General features: G+C 35.5%; 3 protein-coding genes across 3 annotated transcripts in view; 2 read left to right on the top strand and 1 right to left on the bottom strand.

Moving 5' to 3' along the window:
- The window catches only part of htt (huntingtin), a 46,472-nt gene extending 40,938 nt beyond the window's left edge, over positions 1-5,534 (bottom strand). The window contains exons 1-8 of the mRNA XM_076130756.1: positions 5,354-5,534; positions 5,138-5,279; positions 4,536-4,657; positions 3,714-3,931; positions 3,158-3,289; positions 2,630-2,763; positions 1,706-1,889; positions 654-805 (exon numbers count right to left, since the gene is read on the bottom strand). Coding sequence (XP_075986871.1) covers positions 654-805; positions 1,706-1,889; positions 2,630-2,763; positions 3,158-3,289; positions 3,714-3,931; positions 4,536-4,657; positions 5,138-5,279; positions 5,354-5,418 — 1,149 coding nt within the window. The 5' untranslated portion in view covers positions 5,419-5,534. The remainder of the gene's footprint in view (positions 1-653; positions 806-1,705; positions 1,890-2,629; positions 2,764-3,157; positions 3,290-3,713; positions 3,932-4,535; positions 4,658-5,137; positions 5,280-5,353) is intronic.
- A 425-nt stretch (positions 5,535-5,959) lies between these two features.
- LOC142983477 (pyridoxal phosphate homeostasis protein) lies at positions 5,960-8,485 on the top strand. The gene is made up of 4 exons (XM_076130386.1): positions 5,960-6,176; positions 6,922-7,279; positions 7,694-7,935; positions 8,216-8,485. The coding sequence occupies exons 1-4, from the start codon at positions 6,084-6,086 to the stop codon at positions 8,300-8,302; spliced, it is 780 nt and encodes a 259-aa protein (XP_075986501.1). The 5' UTR covers positions 5,960-6,083; the 3' UTR covers positions 8,303-8,485.
- Positions 8,486-8,817: 332 nt separating this feature from the next.
- LOC142983540 (uncharacterized) overlaps positions 8,818-21,535 on the top strand; it is a 29,185-nt gene continuing 16,467 nt past the window's right edge. The window contains exon 1 of the mRNA XM_076130467.1: positions 8,818-9,100. The gene's annotated coding sequence lies outside the window, so the exon portion shown is untranslated. The remainder of the gene's footprint in view (positions 9,101-21,535) is intronic.

The raw sequence follows: 21,535 nt of genomic DNA, 5'->3' as shown, positions 1-21,535 counted from the left end.
GCGAAGCGGGGCTCCGGCGACATCTTCAAACTCTCATTATAACTATGTTACGGCATATAATTATATCCCTAGCAATATCATTATATTACAATATAATACAATATGACATTATAATACAATATGACTTTATCGAGGCGTCCGTAGCCAGTTGCGCTCACTGGTCGGTAAACGATCGGTGGGTTAAGCAACCCTGGGCGCGGTCACTCCATAGATGGGTGACCGCATAGTGGTATTTGAACTGGGCGTCTCCGTGCTTCGGAGGGCACGTTAAAAGTCGGTCCCGGTTGTTATCTACTACGATAACAGTCGTTAAGCCACGTCAAAGGCCTCCGGGCGGCTTGAACAACTTTGACACTAGGTTGACCACTAACCATACGACAAGAAGAAGAAGACTTTATCAACTTTTACCGTGTCATTATGTAAATCCTAAGATTTGCCAATTAAATGGTGGTAAAAGTTCGAAATAAAAGAACGTTCGTACTTTTACCATTGAGAGTTGGTAAATCTTAGGTTTTACCGGAAAATCTTAGGATTTACCACAGTCCGGACTTTTACAGTAACATATATACAAAATAATAATCCAAAACGCACAGTTTTCACACCAACACCTCAAACAAATTTTCATCCACTTTCTTCTAAAATGAATTAAATACCTGTATAGTAAGATCCTCGACGCTCAAGCTGGGCGTGGTGAACTGCAACAAGCTGCCAAGCTGCAGGGCGCCAGAGAACGACAGCTCCATCGGGTCACGGACCTCTGAAGTAGGTGATGGCGCGTACCTTGATGATATTACGCTGGATGTACCTTGAACAATATTGATACTATAAATTCTATGCTTAGAAACTAATTTACTATTAATTGCCTAGAAACTAATTTCTAAAACGGTTATCTTGTAACGCGATTCTGTACAGTCGATACTTTCGAGTAACGAGAGTTTGACATTAAGAATGTACTGCAAAGATAGTTTCTACGACGCCCGCTAGAAACGCTGAACCGACTGTCATACAAAATTTTTCGAAAGCTAGCTGTTTAAGGTAGACAATCGTAGAGAATCGAGGTAATGGTGTACATTGTTAGAGTACTAACTACGTTATCTCTGCATAAAGCGTCAACTATTGGAAACTTTACAGAAAACAATATTTTATACATATAGCACAAATATTTTACTGACACCCAATATATGTTTTTGCGGGAGTTCATTTTATGTACAACTAAATATTGTCCTACGTTCCTCTAATGCATAGGTTCCCATAGAGGACTGTAACGCCTTTTTTAGTCCAAAGACAAATAATAAATAACAAAAACACATCACATTTTATATCGAGTAAGTGGAGCGCTAACCATTCTTTTCTAAAAAAGGGGGCGGTAGTTCAAAACTGTTGTTAACCCATGCTCGAACGCAATATTTTCCGGAACGAAATAGAGACAAGGTCTTCAATCCGAACCGCAACAAACTAATTCTCAGGTGGTCAAGTGCTCCCGCACTTGACCCCCTGAAAATTGTTTAAAGAACTCTTGTAAAGCTCTCAAGCTTGTAAGGTTCTCTCAAGATATTTTCTTTGCCGCCGGGCCGCCTTGGCATAGGTGTTGGCGTACGCGTACGCGCACGTACGTAAAGGTATAAGTCTACGTGTAAACGTATACGCGTACCCTGTACATATTTTTATGTCGTATATATATCTAATATACATAATATATACTCACTGATGTTCCTGCGATGTGCCTTCTGCCGCTCGTGCAGGCTGACGGCGGGCGGGTGCGCCAGCAGCAGCGCGCACTTGTAGTGTCCGCGCGCCAGCGACAGTAGCGGCGTGAAGCACTCCATCACTGCGTTCTGTACGTTGTGCTCTTGTGCCTGAGCTATGTAGTGTATGCACAGGTGGTAAAGCTGCAATAAAACATATTATAAACTTGTGTTTCTCTAGTAATTTGACACAGCCAGACCAAAAGCACAAGAGTTTGTTGACCGCAGCACAAGACTTTGTTCGAAATCAGTGTGTACAATACACTCATATTGACTCTATTCCTCTCTTTTTTTTTGTCATGGAAACCCTTCGGGGTCGCTGTAAAGAGTCGACCCTCCGGCTATGTCCCCGCCGCGCTGGGACTGCGCTAACGGGGTATGTGGTCTGCCGTGGAGGCCACTAAAAACCTGACGAGTGTCCAACCACTTCCGTAAAGACGTGCGCCGGGATAACCGCAATAAGCTAGTACCGCAAGACGCACGCCATGCGCGGCTCGCCCCCCCGCAGGGAGGGACTCTACCTTGGGTAATGTCGCCTGGGTGGATAGTGACGGCATCAAACACCATAGGCGATCGACGTGACACCACCCGCCCATCACCTATCTTGGGAACCTCACCTCTCCTGTGGGCGACGGAAGTCTCCGTCACCCAGAGGTTGTTTTTCAACAACATTAGTAAGAGCATAGGTATCTCGCCAAACAAGCTTAGGTTTCTTAAAAAAAACATCCGTCTTTTTTAAAATAACTAATTTCGATTCTCCTAACTCAAATACTCTAGAGAATCACCAATGATTTTTGACAAAAAATCAAACGTAATATTGAATTGAAAAAAGAAATTTTCGTAAACAAATAATTAACAAAAATCTCCATCCATTTTATATTTACCTCTAAATAATCCTGTACAGAGAAGAGATCGTTGTCGGAAAACTTCGAGATATCGTTGATCTGGAATATGGCTTTTATAACACAAAACCATCCCATCACCGCTGAACTGTCCGCTATCGGCGGCCATAACTTTTCTAAAAAGACAATTTATTTTAAAGCCTTATCATCTTTAGTGCTGATTTCCTATAAACATTTCAGTAATAAAACTAAAATAATAGTTTAAAAGATTTTAATAATAACATTTTCACGTAATGCACATAAAATCGTTTTAAATATTCTTATATCTATGATTTTTTTTCCATTGACTAAACAATACAACCCATTTCACGCGATAAAATACATTTTTTTTTATTATACCTACATAAACATTAAACACATTTTTCCTGTTCTTGTTTGTAAAATCAATATATTAAAATGTGAAGGCATAAACTTCGCATTTTAATACCTCATTTCCTAGATTAATAGCATCTATTGTCAGTAATATCTAAAGTTAGTACAGAAAGATAAAAAGAAAATCAAACAACTTACCAAAAACTCTTCCCAACACGCTAGTAAGCAAAGGTTCTCTGTGCGAACATAGATGTGCAACGCAATTTGATATACCGCGCCTCACTACCGGGTCTGAAGTCTCCACGTGACCTAGCAGTGCTTTAGATAGTTCTGTAACAATAACACTTATGATACTGGAAAAGTTTATAAACTGCTTTTAAATACTATACATTTATGAACTACTGATTCAAGGATTGGTAGATCGAATAATACGACAAGGTGTAACTAAATTCACTTATAGAAAGTTCAATTAGATTAGTAATGTAGGTATTTCTATAGGAAAATGGCCCATAAGCTAGCCAAAATTGTCAAGATTGGCATTGATAACATCTGAAGTAAATGCCTTCAACCAGACCAACTATCTGACAATCAGAAACGTCACATGACATCAGCTGTTTACTTTTTAAGAATTTATTAGGATCTTGAACACTTAACAAAATCTATGGCAAGCCTAATTTCAACATGTAATGACTCCTTTTTCACTTAGAAACACAAAATAATTTCTCCTTTATCTCTATTCTGATTCATCACTTACCAGAAATCTCCTCATCTGTAGTATACTCAGCCAACGCAGTCAGTATTCTTGGTAGATTATTCTCCAAAGCTTCCACAATCAGCTGTATTTCACTAGTCTGGCGTACGATCTGACTGAGTTTGGGGAAGAGTGACTGTGCTTGAGTGCGTATTTTGCCCACACCGGGACGCAGCCAGCAGTCGCCGAGACAAATACGGGAGATTGCTGCGCGGATCCATCTATATTTCAACGAATAAAGATGATTTTTTTAAGAATATTTCTTTTTAATTTTATACATAAATAACCGATTACTCCCGAAGGAGTAGGCATTTGTTTATCAATATCCTTACGCTTATTTACAAGGGATTACCATGCATTAAGGCTATTGCCATGTAACATGCACATTGCTAATTTCAGGGTTACTACTGAAAAAAATTCATGAGTTAGACAGAAAACCTTTAGCACTTTCTACAACTCAGGAATCAAACACGAAACTTCATGGTTAGTATTCATGCAGATACACTACAATCAAGACCATAGAGGCAGTCTTATTTAATTAAACTTTATAATGCACAATATACAATACAATGTATTTTTTTTTATATCCAAAAAGTATGAATACCAAATATACAAAAGCAGGAAAATAATTAACTATGCAGGAAAAACCAGTAATATCTGATAACGCACTGAGATTTATACCTACAATTTAAAAATCAAGCCTCTATCTCAAAACCAATTAAAAAAAAAACTGGATTTTTAAGGATACTAGATCCTTAAAATAACCAGTTTGAGCTTTCTAATAAAACTTTGCATAAATTTGACAAAAATATTCATATACCATACCTTGCATTTTTAGTAGGTTCAATTTGATTCTGTATTATAATGTTGGTTTTATGCGAGTGAAACGCAAAACCTCCAACCACAGCTCTGTTCAATGCTTCATCACCCACTAGACGGATCTCCGCCTAAAACAAATAGTTATATATTAAAAAAAATTTTTTTTCTAATATCACTAAAATTTTATTCCAGATATATTTTTTGCTTGTTTTTTTTATACAAGATCTATTTTAAAATATCAAACCGGTTTTCCAGTTACAGTTGCCTAAAACAGAAAAAGTCTGCCTTTATTCAAGTTTCTTGTGTGATGACTAAAATAGCTTAAAATGTTTAGTTCCATTAAAAAACTCTACAGTTAAATAAATTTTTATCCACTAAATTCAGAAACTTGCTTTGTGTTCATATAACTAGACTAATTAAAATCTAAGTAGGTACCTACTTTTATTTTTCAAAGTAACAACAAATAAAACATGCATGTTTTTAATTAGCAGGTGATTCATATCAGCACAGTTCAGCCTAATTATTACACTTCTTATCCAAGAAGGTTAAATAATACGATTGAATAATCCTTCACTAACTAACCCACAAAAACATTCAAGGTAACTTACGCTATCATTGCTAGCTAACAAAAGCAATGTAGGCACGGCTGAGTGTAGTAAGTTCGCGTAATGTCGAGCGCAATTTGAACGACTCCCTAGGGCTCCGAGACACCGCCCGAGCGTCGCAGCCGCCGCCTGCAGCTCATGACTCCTACAAACAATACACACATCACAACACACCTTCAAACTTCACACCAAAAACGGCAAAATTATTCACAAACTTACTTCGCAGTACTCTCGTTCGCTTTTAAAAACTCCAAAGCTTTCTCAGCTTTTTCGAGTACGTTCATGGCTGCTGTTTATCAGCCCGTATTCACATCAAATGATCTGAACATAATTGTTGCCGTAAATTGTTTAATATACGAATTTCCGTCGCGAAAAACGCAAACAAACGTGAGGAAAATCAATCGAGTTGACGTCTAATTTTCGTTCTAAAACAACCAGTCAGGTAATCAGCTGTGAGGTTTACCTGTGGAAAAAAATAATTTAACTTATTTTTTTCAGGTTCTTAGTGTGATAAATACACTTTTGTCCTGTTTAAATAATATTATTCAATAACTAACTACAAATTATGACTTTTATGTTAAACTGCGCACATACAATTATTTCATATTAACGTTTCAGTAATCGAGACATTTAATTCCTGAACGAAGATACCAGTCCACTGAATAATACTATGCAGTGTAGAGCATTTTGCATAAATTTTACAATGATACTGTAAATTGTATTGATCTAGACGTAAAAAAAAAATATATTGGAAACTATACTTTTGCAAATAAAAATACTTAATTCAATCTGTGGACCTTGACCTTGATAAGAGTATTGATTTTATTTGATAACATCTGTCAGTGTCAAATCAAGCTGTTCTCATCACTCGTCGAATAGTGTGATTGTATTTAAATTTACGGCAACTATTTTCAGTTAATTACTGAAACAAGTGTCGTTATCGATAGTTATGTCATCAGAAGAAGCTCCTAAGGTCGACGTTATGCTGGGACTCAAGTCTGTTTTGTCTAAAATGGAAGCTGCCGTCGCGAGACGCAGTAAAGTAAGTGTACAGCTTCCTTGATAGATCTTTAGGTTTCTGGAACTTACTGTATCATTAACCGGGTAGTGAACTAGTAACTTAGGTATAGGTGATGAGCGTATAACCTATCATATGTGTAAGTGGGTATGACTATGAACCCACTTGCTCCCTCGTGTATCGATCACTAAATAATAATAAAAACATTAAACCCTACAAATATTGTACACTCGATGCTTCCTAATTTTACTGTACTTCGATATAACTGAATGCACACTGCATAGATACCTACACACATAAATGGGGTTTCCTAAACCTGGTTGATAGCCAGATTGGTAGCACCCAGTGTATTATAAAACTACAATCATTTGATATATGCTACTTTGTGGCAGAAGCAGGAGTAGAAAAAATAATAGATTAACATAAGTACATAATCTTGGTAATATAAACATACAATAGTCTATTTATTTATTTCTAATCTTTATTTTATACAGTGCGGACTTTTCATTTTCAGTTGTACCTATAGTAAAACAGTTATAATTATTTTATCAATGCTTTTAACTATTTCCTTATTCTCACAAGATTGCAATCTGAACATGAATAATATCATTAAAAATAAACAATTTAATCCTTTCATCTATTATATCAGTCTTATCAAGTCATAAAGTTTGCACACTGCAAAGTGCTACATAGTAATGTAAAATTACTATGAATCAACACCCTTATCTTTTCTTAGCAACAAATAATCATATTCTAAATTAAATTTCAGGATCTACCACAGATAACACCAAAGCTGATTGCCGTATCAAAAATTAGACCACCATCAATGATTGTAGAAGCTTACCAAATGGGCCATAGAGATTTTGGAGAAAACTATGTGAATGAACTCTCTCAGAAAGCAAATGATCCTTTAATATTGGAGAACTGCAAGGACATTAGATGGCATTTTATTGGACATTTGCAAACAAACAAAATAAACAAATTGCTCAGTTCACCGAGGCTGTATATGATTCAGACAGTGCATTCTGAGAAGTTAGCTAATAATTTGAACAAGCAGTGGGTGAAATATAGACAGGAGGAGGCCAAGTTACCAGTTCTGGTGCAAGTGAATACTAGTGGAGAAGAAGGTAGGTATCATTTTTTTTATTGATAGTATCAATGACAAGTTCAGGTTAATAAAAAATATATAATGCAAGAAATCTGTTCCTGTTCTGCATAGGTTCATTCATATTGCACTACAACATTGTGCCTCTCAAGGACTCAAGGCCTAACCCCTCCCTTGTAGGAGCCCACCAGTGGGACAGTAATGGGTTAAAAAAGGAAAACATACGAACATATAATGTGACATGACATTAAATATGTAATGCCTATTTGATACATTTGCTGTGTCTTTCCATATAAAGCTGTTGTTATATTGGCTTCTGCCAGTGGCTCTGCTTGGATAAATGACCTAGGACATAAACAATATCAGCCATATGCTAAACTGGTTAACTATTAAATCTCAGCAGCAATTGTAAAATGAATATTCTTTTAATTTCCAGCAAAAAGTGGAATAGAGCCTGCAAATGCCTACAAACTCGTAGAACATGTTATGAAGAACTGTCCAAACCTAGAGTTCAAAGGAGTGATGACCATCGGAGAGTATGACTATGACATGTCCAGAGGACCCAACCCTGACTTCATCTCCCTCGTCAAGATCAGACAGGAAGTCTGTGAGAAACTGAATCTGGATATAAACAATGTTGAACTGTCTATGGGAATGTCTACTGATTATGAGCATGCAGTGAGTTTGACGATTTTTCTATTATTATTTTCATGGAGTAACCATGATATTTAGAAAAGAAAGGGCTTTAAGATGCATGCCTTAAAGCTGGTCTATAATTAGTGCACAGTCACCAATATGCTAACTTAGCCTGTGTAATAGGCAGGATGGACTCAATGCTTAATTCCACTATTATCCTGGGAGGAGACTCTTGCTCAAAATCTGTTATATGATAATTTATGTATAGTTCTAAATGTGTGATTTCTGAAAATAGTGTAATTTTTTATTTATTTGTTTATAGATTGAACTGGGAGCAACCTGTGTTCGAGTTGGTACAACCATCTTCGGCCCGAGACCCCGTAAACTACAAGACATTGAGTCTGACTGAAATAAGCGAAAGTAGAAAATGTTATCAAAGTAATAATATACAAATAATAAATGGTTATTGTACCTTACTCTTATACCTTTGGTTTATAGAAGACCATAGGTTGGTACAAAAGTTGATATATTTTATGTTATATCTATTATAATACTCTAATAAATGAATATATGGGCTTCCAGTAATGTTAGATTTGGCTTGTTTTTTTGCGGTCCACCAAACACTACCTTTCTTGTTTTCACCCCATGTTAATTGTTATATAGCCTACATGTAATGTTAGGTACACTGTTTCAGTTTAAATTACATGATTTCGTCCTATTTATTAGATTAATTCTTTAAAGAAGCGGTAAATAAATAGATGAACTAGATTGTATAATAAATGTACTGTAAATAGAAGGAAACATTGATAAAAATTAAACAATTTGTTCGAATTGCCATCTCATAAAAACGTGACAGCAAAGCAGCATAATAAAATATACTCTGTGGTCGTTTCGTGTTGGCTTTTGAGTTTGATGTTTGACGGACTGACTGAGTGAGTTTCCGAACGTAATGGTTGACGCACGCATGCGATCACAACGAACGAAGAAAGTTTGTGAATTTGTGTGACAAAAAATAAACATTTTTACTTTACCATTTAACATAACAATACAGTAAAATACTGTTAAAGTGATTATTTAACGTGTTACTGGACTGTGAGTTACTAAATCGTGGTTTAAAAGTTACTGTGAAGTGTGTAAGCAAATTTTTTGTGTCAACAAGTTTACATCCTCTCTTGAAAGTTTTTAAAACAAGGCCGAATCAAAACAGGTAAGGATAACAACTTTTATACATCCTTACGTAGAGTACCTGGAAGTTATAATACCTTTTAAAAAGGTTTCAATCGAAATCGGTTAGTGTTACTCCGTGTTTTGAGAAAGTGCAAATAGTAATTATTCAAATGCGTAACTAAGCACGAGATCTCGCTTGTCTATTTATTTTGTGTCTAGCCAGCATAATATTGCGTATAATTACACTATGTCTAAGTGTGCTAATTAAAACAGAAATCTAGAAACTAATTTACATGCAGATTTTATTCTATAAAAAAGTTTATTACACTAATTTCGTAATTAAAATAGGTAGGTATGCCTAGTTTTGTTAGTTCTTCGAGAGTACCAACATATAGTCCGGTCAAATTAGACCAAAAAATCAGTAAACCCACGACAAATTCAGGGGAAGCTGAAAATTCTTAAAATTGTTTAAATTATAATTATAAACATTGTCTTAAAAGTCCCAACCGATCCCATGTAAGGAAAAAAATTTAGCGGGGTAATAAGGTCCAAAAAATGAGTTTTTCGCGATTTTCTTGATAACGGTAAGTTTTATCGCCGACAGAAACATATTCTTACTTACATTACAGCTACAGAAAGTATATGGGTGAGGTACTTAGGCATATTATGACGCTCGCAATTTTTTGCATCGTTATATCTCAGAAGCGGTGGCTTTTAGGGAAAAAAATATTGATACCTTTTTTATAGGAAATTCCCTGTTCTACAAATTATGTCTGGGGTAATTTTGCGATAAAACTTACCGTTTTCAAGAAAATCGCGAAAAACTCATTTTTTGGACCTTATTACCCCGCTAAAATTTTTTCCTTACATGGGATCGGTTGGGACTTTTAAGACAATGTTTATAATTATAATTTAAACAATTTTAAGAATTTTTAGCTTCCCCTGAATTTGTCGTGGGTCAAATGTCTAAATTGACCGGACTACATAATAAAATAATCTTTCCTTAACTGAAGTTTGAGTGCTGGCTGCATAGAAAAATTACACAAGAACCATAGGTAGTTGGAAAGAACATAAGATAGGAGTAGAGTTTTTAAAAGCACATTCTATAGGTAATTATGATAGCTGTTAAAGCAAGCAGCTTTGTACCTATACTGTATTAGCATTAAGCACAAGAGCTATTATAATATTTCCTGACAAAATATCAATATTAAGATAATTAATCTTTCAAACAACCTGTTGTAATTTTTGTACAAGATACAACATAGCACAATATTTTAGCAAAAAATTTCCCTCCTTCCTGTTTACTCTAAACCAACCAACATTTCAAAGTAGACCATCATTAGTTGCTTCATTGAATCTCACTTCAACAGGGGTGCTAAATGACCTTGCATACTTGCACATACCATGTGAACTTTTATAATTAACACTGGTTAGCACAGACTAACTGTATAATGAATAAAGAACTTTTTACTGAGAAATTCTAGGTAATGGATCATTTTGGCTGGTGATTGCCAAGTTTTGGGTAGCTATTTCATATTTGAAGTAGTTGTGACTTTTTGAAGTTGTTTTTGTTTCCTAATCTTGTGTGTCCCACTGTTGGGCAAAGGCCTCCCCTTTGCAAATACTACTAGCTACTCCACTTATAACATGGTTGGCTTTGACAGTGGTGCCCATGGAGTGTTGTCTAGTATTGTATTGAAAAATTCATGCAATTCCTTTATGAGTGTCAATGAGTGTCTTATTACTTTAGAATATTGATTGGTACCATTATTGTCTACTATTAATTAGTCTATCTGCTATCAATACTGCAGCTTTAGTGACTAGTATGTCACTGGCCTCACCCATCTTTATGGATGTATGAAACATTCGATTCTGAACTATCAAAATTTGACTCCTGATTATTTATTCCTAGTTACTGCCTCTAATGCTCAAGAGATACTTAATGATAATATACTGTCAAAATATTCAAAGCTTTTAAATAAAAATTACTTATTCATTACTCAAAAACAACACAAATACTTAGTTACCTAGACACAATGAGCATGCAAATTTTGTCCCATTAGCCTAGTGTTAAACTTGTTAGAACTGTCTGAAGGCATTACCTTGGAGACAAGAGTTTAAACATTAGCAACCTACTGATAACTTAACAGCCTTTAATCCAAGGCTGTTAAATTGTCAGTAAGTGTCACATTTATAAAGATTTTTAACAACAACAAAAATGTATTATCCTACCCTAAAAAAACTACCTATGTACATGTACTACCTAGTACTAACAGTACTAGGATAGAACGATACTAGTACCTAGGCACATACACAATGGCATTGGTGCCTCGCCCAAATCTTAGATCCGCCATTTTTTGGGGAATAGTTTTTCGATCTCCGTGGCTCCTCACACCTAGACTTACACGCGATTCCCACAGCTCCTGGCGCCGTACCCAATCAGACTCCTCTTATGTTCTTCTTGAACCAAGTTTTTTGTTTTCTGTTCAATTAGAGTGGAGATACTGGTTCATGACTGCATTTTCCAAACTATATGTTAATGATTACTTTCTTATACCTACCTAACGGCTCTTGTAAGCGCGGTCGTCATCGGTCTCATACGCCAATACGCCTTTGATCTAATGTCAACTTAAAAAACCAGTTAGTACGCCAATCAAAGTATTAACACACATTCACACAATCATAGCATAAAGTCGATTGTTTAATTTTTTATATGCCTTGTTTATTATGGGCGTGATTGTTTCACTTTCCACTTTCTACCACTTGCGAGAGCCAACAGCCATGCTCAATGGAGTTGCGTTCAAGGGCTGAATTTATAATCATTTTGATGTGCCATGACCGTTTTTTGTGCCTATTGTTATGGTACATGCACTTATGAATAAATAACCCAGTTATGGCGTCATTATTAAGTAGTTTAGCGATTTTCATTGGCTTAGAAGTGGAGTACGTCGGGTTTTCCCAATTAATAGCAGAATCCATCGCACCATTTGCCGTGAATTGCTCTTCGCTGTGTTTTTTATTTACATGACTAAAATGAATACGTTGTCTCCATCTATTGCAAATGATTCAGGTGGAGTCAGACGGAGGAATATTGGTCACGAAGGAAATCTTCGTTCGTGACCCAAAAGCCCTAAAAATACTGACGCTAAAACTATGTAAATACGTACCTATATTAAATAGAGACTTTATATTTATTTCCACGGCACTTAAGTATAATTATATTGTGTGACAAAAATAAAATTGTAACACAAGATTATACATACGTTCACTTTTAAGACTCCCGTTTAATGTTTCCTTGAGATCGTTTTTGAAATTAATGCAAGTATCCTCTACACGAGTATCTTATTACTTTAAAGTATTCATACTTATCGAGTCTCGATAAGTATCCAACTTTCAATAGAATCGAGAAGAAACCACTGTAAGGTGACTGACTGACTGAAATAGTGAACTATCGATGCACAGCCCAAACCGCTGGACGGATCAGGCTGAAATTTGGCATGCAGGTAGATGTTATGACGCAGACATCCGCTAAGAAAGAGTTTTGATCAATTCTTCCCCCAAGGGGATAAAATAGGGGATGAAAGTTTCTATGAAAATTGTGTCTTAAGTCACAAACCACGCAGACGAAGTCGCGACTCTTGCATTTATAATAGGTAGCAGTGTACATTGGATGTCCTCAAAATACATCTTATTATAAATAAATAAGGTTTAAAATTGCATAAAAATAGCTACACAAATGTTCCATTGTTTCCCTGCAAGAATCCGTCACACTGTATGCTCTAGTTTAGTCAACAAAGCAGGTTATATTTCGTGTTTTCTTCCTATGTCGTAACGTATAAACGTTAGCTAAACATTATTACGTAGATGTCATTGTTCTGATTGTGAGTGCTGTTTGGTGGTTAAAAGTTTGGAAATAATGTTTAACTTGAAGTAGCTGCTGGCTGAGTTCTATAGTTCAGAAACTTAGAAGAAAACCTTGGTATGCACGATTTATCTAGATTATAATCAGGCATTCTGTACATTTTTAAAATAAAGTCGCTGGACCAAACAGACTATCGTCAGCTGCATACATCTGAGAGTTAAATTCTATCAATAATACATTTATATGCCCCCGCCAGCCACGAACTTAGCATACAAGTTTCTCTACTAAGTTGTTAGACTATAATGTTCCCTTTGACATCCATTTAATTTCTAATAGTCTAGTTTCAAAGAAATATAGTGTATTGATAATAATATATGCCCTTTGACATTAATTTAAATTGAAGTTGAAAGAAAATGCAATTAACGCCATATGCTACGATCCCCACGTAATACCGACCTTCCTGCTTTTTTGCTTCATCCATATTCATACACATATCGATCGATATTAGCATAAATAACGGGTAATAAACCCTACTTTACCATATGCGAAAAATCTGAATAAATCATTCAGGTATTTAGATTCAAAGACTACGTCTACTAAACGGCGTACCAATTCTTTATAGCCTAGAAAATATTTTGACTGAAAGAAATAGTTGACAACTATTTGAAAGCCACTTTGCTGTACATTGTTTTCTCCCATAGATTATAGTGATTAACACGTTACATCAAAGCACCAAAGTACTGAATAGTGATTATCAATTTGACATTTTTGCCCAGTACCTACGGGACTGAGCAAAAGTGGCACAGAAACAAAAAATAAATCACTCTTAAAAACTCCCAATGATGATGACTAAATAGAGTCTTCAAATTGCCAGTAAGTTTTTTGTGCAGAAAATTAACAAATCCTTGATTCTGCAGTTGCAATGTTTGACCAATTCTTTTTGAATTCGACACCGATTGCCTCCGCCGTCAATGTAATCTCATCGTGTGAAAAATCACACGTTTGTAATTGCAAGAAGCGTTTTATCAGTACAGTTGATTGCATTGTGAGCTTAGAACACTAAAAATATCTACGAGCCGTCTGAAATTGACAGGGTGGAACTTAACTGGTATTAAATGGAACTGAAGATATGATAGTTTTGAAGGCTTCGAAACATTTCATTTGTTTTCTGGCTAAAACCTATAATGTTTCAATTATACGTTTTTTCGGTAAAAAATACAATGATACCACATGATCGGTACCTACTATTGATTCATTTTGATCGATAATCGATTGACCTACTTGTAGTAGAGTGAAAACTACCAACCGACGCTGGTACAATTAAATATGAACACCCTTAAAGACCTCCTAACTGTGATGAAATAGTGAAAATACATTCTTGAGTTTTATACCCATTGGTTTCCGACCCCAATTCCTTGCGTTAATCATATACTGTCTTACCAATAAACATTAAATACGCACTGATTTATTTCTATATTGTTTTGTCACTTTCAATTAACTTTGAAACTGTATATGAGTGAAAAAGACAGAACATTGTATCACTAATCAGGGCTTACACAACGACAATAATAATATAATCTTAGTAAAGAGCAGTGATAGCCGAGTGGTATAAGTTGACACCTCCCACGCAAGTGGTCGCAGGTTCGAACCCGAGGCAACACACCAATGACTTTTACAAGTTATGTGTGTATTAGAAATAATTATCACATGCTCCAACGGTGAAGGAAAACATCGTGAGGAAACCTTGCATGCCTAAAAATTTGTTTAATACATTTATTGAGGGCATGCAAAGTCCCCAACCTGCACTTGGCCAGCGTGGTGGACTCAAGGCCTAACCCCTCCCTCATTACGGGAGGAGACCCTTGCCCAGCAGTGGGACAGTAATGGGTTAAATTTATTTTATTTTTATTCTTAGTAAAGTAATAACTGACTCCCGAAATACTTATCCAGAATTGATACCTCAAGTTAGATTATCCACGCTGCATCCAAGAAAGTGTTACCAACAAAGATTAATCCTCAGCAAGCTTCCGCGGACGGATGTTAAAGTAGTAAATCGGTCTTTAATTTGCAATATGAGTTTCATTTTTCATTAATTGACAGCTTGTCGCTTTTCTCATTTCACTGAAATTGATGGAAGCGATATCTTTAGAAAGTAGGTAAGCAGCTACTATGCAGATTCTGTTTTCGCTTGAACAGCGCCATAATTTCTCATCTTTCAATAAAAATTTCTTCCAGTTAACCTTACTTAACTAAATGCATTTACCAAGATGATAGACATCAAGCTGTGCTTTTTCCCTTAGAAGACAGAATTATGTAAATACTTATGTTCTTTGTTATAAAATGCTAGCTGTTTTTGTAGATTTTCGTCAACATGTTAATGAAAATCGGTTTTAATCATAAATAATCCAAGGGTAATTCCTAGTTATTTTGTTTGCCTAAAAGGTATGCTGACTAGCTACCTATATGGCGACTAGCTGTAGGTATGGTCTATGTCGATACACCTAGTCTCAAAATCCATTACCGAGATAAGCGCGTTCAAATAAACAACCAAGCTCAAGTGACTATTAACTAGTGAGTAAAGATATCAAAAATCAGTGACAAGAGTTATGAAACGAAACGGAAACAATAACAAAATCGTGATTAAGCCCGACAACCGTTAAACCGTCGATTTGTACTGCAACTCAAAGACACTTTCATTTTCAAGGCAAACATAAAAGAAATTATAATGCCCCGGGTCCCCGGCGCAATGATTTAGAAATTTTGTACAAGTGACTTTCGAAGTAGCAAGTGATCATTAAATTGTAACATTCATGTTTTCACTTGTTTTCAATAAGAGCATTGAGGTTGAATGCGGGGTTATGTAATCGCGGTTTAAGATTTAAATCTGTAATTTTATATTGTAAGTTTGTTTGGTCGGTCATCACGCAAAAATTGCTGCTCGGATCCTGATAATACTTTCACTGGCAACTATAAACAAGCCTGAATTGAAGACTGTCTAGTATTTTGCTGCGCCAATTTTTTATAGGACTAATATAGACCTTTGCAGTTTTGCACTCTTTTAAAGACATTAAATTATCACTAACCTATACTTAACTAATAATATGGTTTTACCAATGTGGTTAACTTACAAAACGCAGTCACATTTGATATGATTAGCTCGCACCATCATCATTGGATTCCAGGTAGCCACAGTAATTTGCACATTCCAACATATTTGATGTCATCGACATAAAAAAACATTCAATACAAAGCGTAGGTGTCTAAATTAATATGCACTACAATAAACAGGTTGTCTACGTGTAATCGTTTTAAATTGTCTCTTTCTGATTCACAGATTAAGATAACATAGGCTAGTTGCCCAAGCTAATTTCACTTTAAAACTATCTATGTAGGTAGTTAGATAGCTATTACGAGACGTAAGTGCTCTGATTTGTAAATGCTGGTTAGATAAGTTACCTGCCTATTTGAATTAGTCAGCTGGCAGTGTTGTCGGTAGTTTAATCCTTTGGGCTAGGTAGGTATTTGAGCTTTGTGATTTAATGTCTTGATTATCCCTTGGCGTGATTAAACATAATGTTATTCCATCAGTAAGTCCAAAAATTTCGGTTACACTAAAACGCATCTAAAACAGAAGCTTCTTGAAGTAGCTTTTCATTTACCTTAGCCTGTGTAGATGGTCCATAGCCATTTCCCTTTCTAGTCTTAACCAGTGATTTGAACTACGTTCTTCTATAAGACTGGCCGTAATTACTCAAAAGATCTGTCAAATTTAAATAATTTATCAGGCCAACTAGATCGAGATGGTCAGGTTAACGTAAGTATAGTAAAATATTTTAAAATTGAACTCAAGCTAGGTAGTAAAAGTCATGCTATCAAGAAGTTTAAATCCCACTGCTAATTCCACAATCCATCTTCATGGGAGAGGTTTGCAAAATCATAATCAATTCAGTGAGTAGTGAAAGCGGAACAAACAAATACACTTTCGCATTAAAATATTAGCAATGTAACGTCATACGGCGTGATTAATAAATCAAATAAGATACAAGTAGCTACTGCAATCGGTTAGAAGTCCATTGAAGAACTTTCAAAACAGAAACTTCGAAACTTTCAATACGAATTAAAAGGTACACTCCCTTTATAAAACTACCTTTGTGTCCTAAATTAGGCATGGGAACTTTGTAAGGATCGTTCCAAGTTGCATTTTTTGGTATGTGCTTACTCCTATAGGAAAAAGCATAATTTTATGTACATTATTACCTATGTTTTAGTTAATGATCTCGCATGTCTTTGTACGCAGTTTTTTTATCACCTGGGAAATATATATTTATTAACTTCCGATAGTTATGTGCATTAAAATTGCGACAACTTGCCATAAAAATCTGATGAGTCTTCTACTCTCTAAATATCTAGGTTGATGAATTCTATCCTAGTTTCCTTCATCTATCTATCTATCTATCCTTTCCCCTCCTTGATGAGTATAATTCAACCTCTTTATATGGCTATTATATATGGTTCTATATCATTTCCATCAATTGCAGCCCTAACTAACTAACCTAAGTAACTGCTGCGAAATATCATATCATGCTGTAAGAGCGTTGACTTAACCAATGGTTCTGTTAAACTACCCAAGCCTATTTAAAAAACAATCAGTCTTAATAACCTAACTGGATCAAATTGAATAGTACACAAACTACACAATAACCACGGTAACCGTAAACCACAGTTAAAGAACTGTTAACTCACTGTGCATAATTAAGCAGACATAACCGCTTATAACTGGTTGTATAACTTGAGTAAAAGCATGACTGAATGACTGCTGAGTAAATCGTTTTACTTAAACTTTCGCGTTTGTGTGATTATCATTATAATGTTTAAGCTAAGACAGTTGCGCTCAACAGTTCAAATTCAAAATATCGTTTATTCAAAAACTTCTTTCAAAGTGTTTGAAATATTCATGTTTGTTTGTATTTTTTTTTGTATTTACCGTTTCGGAAAATTTTGCTCGTGACAAGAAACGGCAAGAAACTCTTGCTAGTTGGCACCAAAATAGGTATAGAATCTTTGCCCCGATGGGTACAGAATAGTCGTTGCGCCCATAGGTTGGTAAACGAACAGTGGGTTAAGCAACGATTGGCCCGGTGTCTTCATAGATGGGTGTTTGCTTAATGGTGTTTCAACTGCGTCTTCATGCTTCGGGAGGCACGTGAAACGTCAGTCCCGGTTGTTGTCAATTAAGATATCAGTCGTTAATCCATTTGGAAGGACTTTCGGGCGACTGGACAACTTTGGGACACGGTTGATCACTAGCTGTATGATAAAATAAAGCCAAGCTAAAACGTTTGTTTGACTATCAACACAAAACGGAGGAGGAAAATAAAGTTATTTTAAAGGAAACAGTTTCAGAAAGGAAATCGTGAAGTAATCGATACTTAATAGAATATTACGTAAAGTTGTAAATCAAAGGAAATTATGTAAACCGCCATGAATGGTGAAGTCAATGAACGTTACCGGGCTTCGTAAGTATTACTTTTAAGGGATATGTTGTAATGTCAATTTGTTGTTACTAGTGAACTGGTTAGATTAGCTGATTAGATATGGAGTTAACTGGGTAATCTGTTCGTATTTGTATATTTATATGGTTTTGCGTTTTCATTGGAAGAGTCATGTATTGAGGTTATGCATGGCACATTCTTAGATTCTTACTGTTGGTTTTCCAGTAAGATTATTTTGCTTCCACCAAAGCGGTACTTAGCAGGTTAACCTTGCATACAACTTAGCTGCTTCGGTCATCTCTGGTTGAAACATAGTAGCCTAGTGTTCTTTCATATCACCCTTTTACGGAAAGGCTTAATATTATACATAGACTAAAAAAAATGTTCCAAATCACCACAAGCTTACTTGAAATGAAATAGAAAAAATCAAAATTGATTATTTACGTCAAGTAAAAAACAGACATGATTATATTACTACAAAAAGATATAATTATCTTTGAGAATTGTAAGAAATAACTCAAAAAGAATCTTGTTTATTTTCCTGCTTACTCTAAAAACAACATATTCTGACGTAATCATAGCATATAACGATCCATTGCTAATTTTATTCATCTGCAAGTTATACCAAGTTCATTAACTGCATTTACGTTGAACGCAAAACGCAATAAACCATTAACAAAGAATTCCAATAACATACAACAGTAATGGTTTTAAAAACACGATTTAGCTATAACAAATCATGTGTAGTGTTTGTGGTTAAGCAATGACACCGAGGTCAGGATTTAGATGGCTGACCGTTTACCAAGACTCATTCAAGTTATGTCTTATCGTATCTAGGTAAGTCGGTAATTTCCATTACCTAGAGACAAGGTAAAAACTGAACCATTCTTCAACCAGTAGACTTGTAGGAAGCGTTTAATGTAATCCCCGAGTATCTCATACACTAAGAGGTTAAAGACTATCAAATTTTTGTTTCTTAAAACAGTAAGTTTGATTGTCATTCCAAGGCAATTATCTGCAATAGAAGGGCACCGAGTAATATTAATACAGAAATACTAACTCCCCTTTTTCCCGTAGGGATAGGCAGAGACCAATGAACAGCACTTATAACGATCCATACAAACTTCCCTTGTTACATTTACATCCATACATTTTGTCATACAGGACCGCCGGTTACGAGTACAACAGACCTGACATTTTAAATATTACTATCGCCGAAGGTTATAAAAGAAAACCTATGCTTTGGTTGGAAAAGTATCAAATTAAATAACTAAAACCAATATTCATAAAAGCTTTTAAGTCATAACGTGTGATTGTATTGTATTATAGTCTACCTATTTATTACGATACATAATGTATTGTTGGTGTAAGGTCACCGGTTATGAAATTGAGGGTGATGATACAATAGGCAGACGTTAACATTGATTGTCTAGTTTTATAGAAAGGATATTTGAAGGTTTTTGAGTTGTACTGCTTGAAGGTGCCTTTTGTGTTGATGGATAAAAGTTTTTTGCAATTTCATCCCTATTACGTCTAAAACGATTGAAGGTGGTAATTTTTTATAGGTAGGTGTGTAGATGAACAAAATATACCTACTATGGTATTACCCCACTGAACGTACGATAGAATTGCCTGAAAAAAGAATAATGACCGAAATAGCTCTCATTGGGGCAGAAGACTAAGTAATATAATTTGCTGCAATCTCTACAAACTTCTTTAGACACCTTTACATAACCATAAATCTAGGAACCATTTCAGTATCCTTAAATAACCGTTGTATCACATCACAGTGCTATTCTTTATCGTCTTCTATACCACCCTTGTAATCTTCCGACAAACAACTATAGCAAGCGCCAAATAACTTTATGTGTCTGAATATAGCAGCAAGCGACTGTGAAGAAGGCAAATAAAACAAGCTATAGCAGAGTGTGAGTAATGGAGACGTAATAACAAAGGCCCCGTTTACACGAACAACAAATTAATCCACACGACAAGAAAATTACAAACATAACACTACCTATTATAATTGTCTCTCATTCATCATTTAAATCTTGATCTAAACTTTCATCTCAGATGCAAGATACTCGTGTGAAACTGTCATAGAAACTGCTCTGTTTCTCTTCAGGAAACGGTTAGTTCCGTATTGTTATTGATATCTATAGGGCAGTTAAAAAGGGAATTATTAAATAACTTAAACAAAATTTTTGTATTGGTATTTGCTAGTGCATTATTTGCTCGTTCTCTCACTCTTATAATACAGCGGGACGGTTTGCCTTCGCGATAGGAAAGAGACTTTTCGTGCTTATGGTGGCTACTTAAATTAACTTCGAGTCACTCGAATATTTCCTTGGTTGATATGCTTTAATGATCGGCAATACATACTGCACATGGTGCTGAAGGCGTCCAAAAGCACCACCACTTACCATCAGGGCAGCGCACTTATTTGGCGCTAAACTGGTATAAAAAAGGTTTTTTTGGTCGACTCATGAACTGAACCCAAAACAGAGTCTACTATAAAACATATCAGCAAGTAATTGTCGGAAGCTACTGCGTGGCCTTTCAACTTAAACTCTGTTATAGATTGCAGACTTGAAAGACTTTCTCTCGTTTGTTAACAGTCTAGTGTCAGTGTTATTCAATCATCATTTAGTTCTTGACATGTTTAATGTGCTTTACAGAGTACGGAAACACTTGTCATGCTTATTTATTAACAGTTTGAGCCTCGGAAGAACTCCTTTTACTGCTTCTGAACGGTCGAAGTTTTGTTGATAAAAAGGGATAATACTTTACTGACTGTTATCGCTATTCTTCTCTCACGTTAGGCATTTGATCGTTTATAATTTGTCTGAGATATAAGAAATAAATATCACATACTTAGGTAATACTAAGTATGTGATATTTATTTCTTAATCAGTCCATTAGAAGGACTGTCTAAATGTTAAGAGGTTTAGATTTTAAATTAATTATTATGGCAAGAAATTTTTTGGTAAAAATGTAACCAACCTCGCGAGATCTTCCACAATTTGCAATCCGCATGATTGTATTTTTGATCATGTTACGATTCTGAATACAATAGTAGGTACCATATTCTTGAACTGTTAAACGATTGCTGACCTCACTG

Source organism: Anticarsia gemmatalis, chromosome 24 (assembly GCF_050436995.1).
Source record: "Anticarsia gemmatalis isolate Benzon Research Colony breed Stoneville strain chromosome 24, ilAntGemm2 primary, whole genome shotgun sequence".
Taxonomy (NCBI): Eukaryota; Metazoa; Arthropoda; class Insecta; order Lepidoptera; family Erebidae; genus Anticarsia; species Anticarsia gemmatalis.
This window is presented reverse-complemented; position numbering and strand designations above follow the sequence as displayed.